This window comes from Eimeria tenella, genomic scaffold (genome assembly GCF_000499545.2).
Source record: "Eimeria tenella Houghton genomic scaffold, Eth_scaff8, whole genome shotgun sequence".
In the NCBI taxonomy this organism is placed as follows: Eukaryota; Apicomplexa; class Conoidasida; order Eucoccidiorida; family Eimeriidae; genus Eimeria; species Eimeria tenella.
The window spans coordinates 325248-330450 of record NW_013543455.1 but is presented as its reverse complement, the minus strand read 5'-3'; the positions used below and the strand labels follow the sequence as shown (position 1 = coordinate 330450).

General features: G+C 46.6%; 3 protein-coding genes across 3 annotated transcripts in view; 2 read left to right on the top strand and 1 right to left on the bottom strand.

Moving 5' to 3' along the window:
• ETH_00031425 (RNA binding protein, putative) overlaps nucleotides 1-856 on the top strand; it is a gene marked incomplete at both ends in the record, with an annotated part of 1495 nt that extends 639 nt beyond the window's left edge. Inside the window, one exon of the mRNA XM_013378284.1 lies at nucleotides 209-856. Coding sequence (XP_013233738.1) covers nucleotides 209-856 — 648 coding nt within the window. The remainder of the gene's footprint in view (nucleotides 1-208) is intronic.
• Nucleotides 857-1395: 539 nt separating this feature from the next.
• ETH_00031420 (uncharacterized protein) lies at nucleotides 1396-2473 on the bottom strand (the record flags this gene model as incomplete). The annotated part of the gene is made up of 3 exons (XM_013378283.1): nucleotides 1396-1470; nucleotides 1786-1850; nucleotides 2371-2473. 3 exons carry the CDS (start codon nucleotides 2471-2473, stop codon nucleotides 1396-1398), a joined length of 243 nt encoding a protein of 80 aa, XP_013233737.1.
• Nucleotides 2474-3559: 1086 nt separating this feature from the next.
• Nucleotides 3560-5203, top strand: part of ETH_00031415 (U4/U6 small nuclear ribonucleoprotein, putative) — a gene marked incomplete at both ends in the record, with an annotated part of 4355 nt that continues 2711 nt past the window's right edge. Inside the window, 2 exons of the mRNA XM_013378282.1 lie at nucleotides 3560-3909; nucleotides 4327-5176. Coding sequence (XP_013233736.1) covers nucleotides 3560-3909; nucleotides 4327-5176 — 1200 coding nt within the window. The remainder of the gene's footprint in view (nucleotides 3910-4326; nucleotides 5177-5203) is intronic.

The window sequence follows — 5203 nt, the reverse complement described above, 5'->3', positions numbered from 1 at the left end:
AGCAGCAGCAGCCGGAGAAGCAGCAGCAGCAGCAGGGAGAGGCAGCCGGAGGGGCAGGCGAGCAGCAGCGCGGCGAGCAGCAGCAGCAGCAGCAGCAGCAGCACGGCGAGGCGTGGTGTATGTGGGGCACCTGCCAGCAGCATTTAAGGAGCAGCAGCTGTTCAAGTTCTTTTCGCAGTTTGGCCGCGTGCTGTCTGTGCGGCTGCAGCGCAGCAGCAGCAGCGGCAGCAGCAAAGGCCACGCCTTCCTGCTGTTCGCGCTGCGCGAAGTTGCTGCTGCTGCAGCAGCAGCAATGCACGGCTACCGCCTCTTCGGCCGCACTCTCGTGTGTCTGCTGCAGCCCCCGGGGGCTGTGGGGCCCCACGTCTTCGCCCGCGGCTACCCCCCCCGCAGCAGCAGCAGCAGCAGCAGCAGCAGCAGCAGGAGGCCGCGGCTGCTGACGAGCCGCGACAGGGCCCGCCAGGAAGCAAAAAGCTACCGGAGGAAAGCGGCGCAGCGGGTGTCCGCGCGGGGTGTACGTACACTCCAACTCCGCATCAAAAAGAAACTCAAAGTCCTCAACCAACTTGGATTCCAAACTGAAGACTTCCAGCAAGTCCTTTTCCCTCCAGCAGCAGCAGCAGCAGCAGGAGCAGCAGCAGCAGCAGGAGGAGCAGCAGCAGCAGCAGGAGCAGCAGCAGCAGCAGGAACAGCAGCGGCGGCAGGTCAGCGCAGCAACTTCGGCGCCTGGCTGCGGCTGGAAAGGGAAAACAAAGAAAAGGAGAAAATAAAAAAGCAGCAAAAAAGAAAAGAAAAAAATGAAAAAAGAAAAAGTGAAAACAAATCCAATTCGAAGCCGCCCACGCCGCAGCCGTGAGGTGTACGTACACCTCAAATTGCCCGCGGGAGAAACAGAGAAAGCGCTTCCGGCCAGCGCCTTCAAGAGGAACAACAAAGAAATAAATAACAACAAATACATAAACTAAAACAAACAAACAAATAAATAAATAAATAAATAAAATGAAGGAAGCCACTTTTTGAATTCTCCTTCGGAGCAACGCTGAGGTGTGCAGACACCTGGGTCGTCGCTCTTCGTTTCGTCGCAAAGCATTTCAAAACTCTTTTCGATTTAAAAGTTTAATTCTTTTTCCTTTCCTCGAAACTGCTTTTAAAAACAAAAGAAAGAAAAACTCAACTTAAAAATGAATTAAGTTCGAAGAGTTTTCAAAAGTTCGACGAAAAGATAAGTGAGAACTTGAGGTGTGCATACACCGGAACAGCGAGAAAAGAAATTTTGTTGAAGTCAACAAATATGTTTATTTGCAGATTTGTTTAAAAAGAATGGTTCATTCATTTGTTTTCCCATTTCTCGAGTTTTAAATAATTCATCTTTTCTTCATTTCTTTATTTCGACTTTTATTCTTCCTCGTCTGCTGCCCAATACTTCTGCGACGCAATTTTGTAAGTTTGGGGGCAAACGTAAGGCTTCAGCTGCAGCAGCAGCAACAACAGCAGCAGCAGCAACAACGACAGCAACAACAGCAGCAGCAGCAACAGCAGTAACAGCGGCGCAGATTCGCGATATTCTCCCCGTTATTCTGTTTGGATTATGTTTCAAATCCATTTAGATCCACTTTAATTGATTTAAATGGATTTAAATTCATTTAAATCCAATTAAATCAATCTGAATCAATTTGAAAGATTTAAATGGATTTAAATGCATTTAAATCAATTAAAGTGAATTAAAATGAATTGAATTGCACTTTAAATATATTTATTTATTTTAAATAAATAAAATTGATTTACCTCAAATCCGTTTAAGTCCGGCATATGCAGTTTGGGGACCAGCATCGAATTGATGAGAAAAAAGCCTTTAGAGCAGCAGCAGAAATAAAATGAAATGAAATTAAATAATAAATAAGTAAGTAAATGTAAATAAATAAATGAATAAATAAATATAAATAAATGTAAATGAATAAAGATAAATAGAAATAAGTGGAATTTAATTACCAGCAGATGCAGAAGCAGCAAAAAGCAACTGACTTGCAAATGCCCGAAATGCAAATAAAGAAGTTAGCGGCGAATAAACAAAAGGCGAAAAAGAAGTAAATAAATAAATAAATAAATAATAAACTAATTAATTAATTAATGTAATACGGGAACAAATAAATATATGATTAAGTGGAACACATAGACTTGGGGTGTACAGACACCCCGCGGCGGCGCCCAGAGCAGCACTTTGAACCAAAGAAAGCCATTTAAAAGAAAAGTTCTTTTGAGTAAAATGAAGTATTTGAGTATTTGAACTGAACGGAATGTTTACTTGAATGAGAAGGCTCTTCATTTATTCAAATTTGAGTCAAAATTAAGTCTGAAATCAAAAGAATTCACCTTTTTTTGTGTGCCTTCCCAATCCAATGGCCCCAAATCCCTTCTTGAATCCAGCGGGGGCAAACTTGGCTATGAGGGGCCCGCGGCCTTTGCTGGGGCCCATCTGCAGGCCGCAGCAGCAGTCGCTGTCTTCATTTTTTTGCAAAATTGCAAAAAGACTAATTTTAAATTCGAAAATTAATTCAAATTTATAATTTACCTTCGCTAGGCGCACGGGGGAAAGCCCAAAGCCCAGAGAAGCGGCGGATCGGACTTGAAAAAAATCATTTTGCAGATTTTTTGTTGGGAAGCTGAACAGAAAAAGAGCGGAAGAAGCGACAAATTTGCTTTCTGGCGGAATCAAAGGACATCAAATCGATAAATAGGACATTTTGAAGAAATAAAAGACAAAAAACGGACAATTCAAGGGGTTTCGGGCTTTAGTTGAATTCAAAATGATTCGAAAATAAACATAAGTGAAACGGCGGAAGAGGGGGTGGCGCTGCTGGCGGTTGGGGTGTATGTACACCTGAAACCCGCGGCGCCAACTGCAGATTCTTCAAGAACGAACTTTGGAGGTAAAGGCCGCGTTTTTGAGCCCAGAAGACGCATAAGACTTGATAACATTCTCAATTTAACATTATATCTTTGGAAAGATGCAAAAGAAAGGACTGTGTTTTTTTTTTCGCTTTCTGCGCTGCGCGCCGACGGCGCGGCGACCGTCGCAGCAGCTACCCCGATCTTGGGTCTGCCGCTGAAAAAAAGTTGTTTTGCTTTTTATTTTGAAAATTGAAAAACTAATAAAGTCTACTTCAGCTATTTCAGGCGAAGTTTGGGGACTTTCCCGCAGGCTTCCTTCGCATGCATGCATTGCAGAAAGTGGAACTGGCTGCGGCGGAGCGCATGCAGTCCTCCCCGTGGCCTTTGAAGAACAGCTTTAGATCTTTGAGGTTCGTTTTATCTTTTCTTTTTGTTTTTGAGGCCTCGGAGATTTAAAAGAGGTCCATTTCCCTTTTCTTTGCTGCTGCTGCTGCTGCTGCTGCTGTTGCGCGGCTGCTGTAGCGGCGTTCTTGAATTTGAATTTGAATTCTGGTTTCGGCAGCGCCTGGGACTCCCTTTTGCCATTTATTTAGCATTTATTTTTCTTTTTCTGTTATTTTAATTTAATTTAATTTAATTGATTTAATTTAATTTCACTTCATTTCCCGCCATGCCGGAGCCCTCGGGGGGCCCCCGCCCCGCTGGGGCCGCCGGCGTAAAGAAATCTCCCGCTGCTGCTGCTGCTGCTGCTGCTCCTGCTGCTGCTGCTGCTGCTGACAGCAAAAGCCACCTGTACTACGGGAAGATAAGCGAGGCGGGGAATGCTGCTGCTGCTGCAGTGCTGGAGGAGGGCCCGCCCGCGGGCCCCCCTGCAGCAGCAGCAGCAACAGCAGCAGCAGCAGCAGCAGCAGCGGGACCGCAGCAGCAAGAAAGACTCAAGGCCTTTCAAGTGCAGCAAACAGCAGCTTCTTTTAAAACAGCAGTTCCCACAATTGACTCTGATGTTCGAGAGGCCCTCAGGTAATAAAAGCTGCAGCTTTTATTATTATTTGCATTTTATTTATTCATTTTTATTTATTTATTTATTTAGTTTTATCCATTTATTTATTTTGTTTTAATGCATTTTATTTATTTGTCTTTTGCGTTTTATTTGCTTGTTTAACGCATTTCATTTATTTATTTTTAAAATGCATTTTATTTATTTTATATATTTTATTTTATGTATTTATTTCTGGTTCACTCCTTTCCCTGCCAACAGGAGCAGTTGAAAATGAATAATTAAATTAAATAAATAAGTAAAATAACTAATAACAAAATAAATAAATAAATGAATAATAAGCGAAAATTAACAAAATGCAGTGCAGCTGTTGGGCTGCAGCAGCTTTGCTGCTGCTGCAACTGCTGCTGCTGCTGCTGCTGCTGCTGCTGCTGCTGCAGGGGAATGGGCGAACCAGTGACTTTGTTTGGAGAAGGGCCTTTTGAGCGGCGGTCGCGTTTGAAGGCTCTTGTTGCTGCTGGTCGGGAGTTGCCTTCGGGTGTATGTACACCGCAGCAGCAGCAGCAGCAGCAGCAGCAGCAGCAGTTGCTGCAGCCGGCGGCGCGAGTGATCGCGGTGAAGAAGCAGCCGGCGGCGAAGCAGGAGCCCGCTGCTGCGGAGCAGCAGCAGCAGCAGCAGCAGCAGCAGCAGGAAGAAGATATCGAGGGGACTTTCTACACAGAAGGCAGCAGCAAACTGCTGGCGTTCCGGCGGGCGTGTGCAGCAGCAAGCGCAGCAGCAGCAGCAAAGCGGCTGCAGCAGGAGCAGCTGCTGCGGCAGCACGCCCAGAAGCTGCAGCAGCAGCGCACCACTTGCTGCTTGCCCCCCTCAAGTCCTATTCTTGACACAATTTATTTTAATAAATTTATTCAATCTAAAATGCAACTTGCTGCTTCTGTTGTTGCAGACGAGCGGCCCCTCACTTGCTGCAAGTTCGCGCCTTCCACCGCCCTCGCAGCAGCAGCAGCAGCAGCAGCAGCAGCAGCAGCGGCGGCGGCAGCGGCAGCAGCAGCAGCAGCGAGGGGGCAGCGCGCCAGCGACCCCGCCGCCCCCGCCCAAGCCGCCGACGCCAACAGCAGCAGCAGCAGCAGCAGCACCAGCTGCTGCTGGGGGACTTTAATTGCAACAGCTTCTTGGGGAGACAGCATCAAAGTCTGGAGACCTGCTGATGGTTTGCTGCTGCTGCAGCTGAAGGGCCGCCAAAGCCGCATCAACTCTTTGGCCTGGGCCCCACGGCCAGTGGCCGAGCAGGTGCTGCTGCTGCTGCTGCTGCTGCTG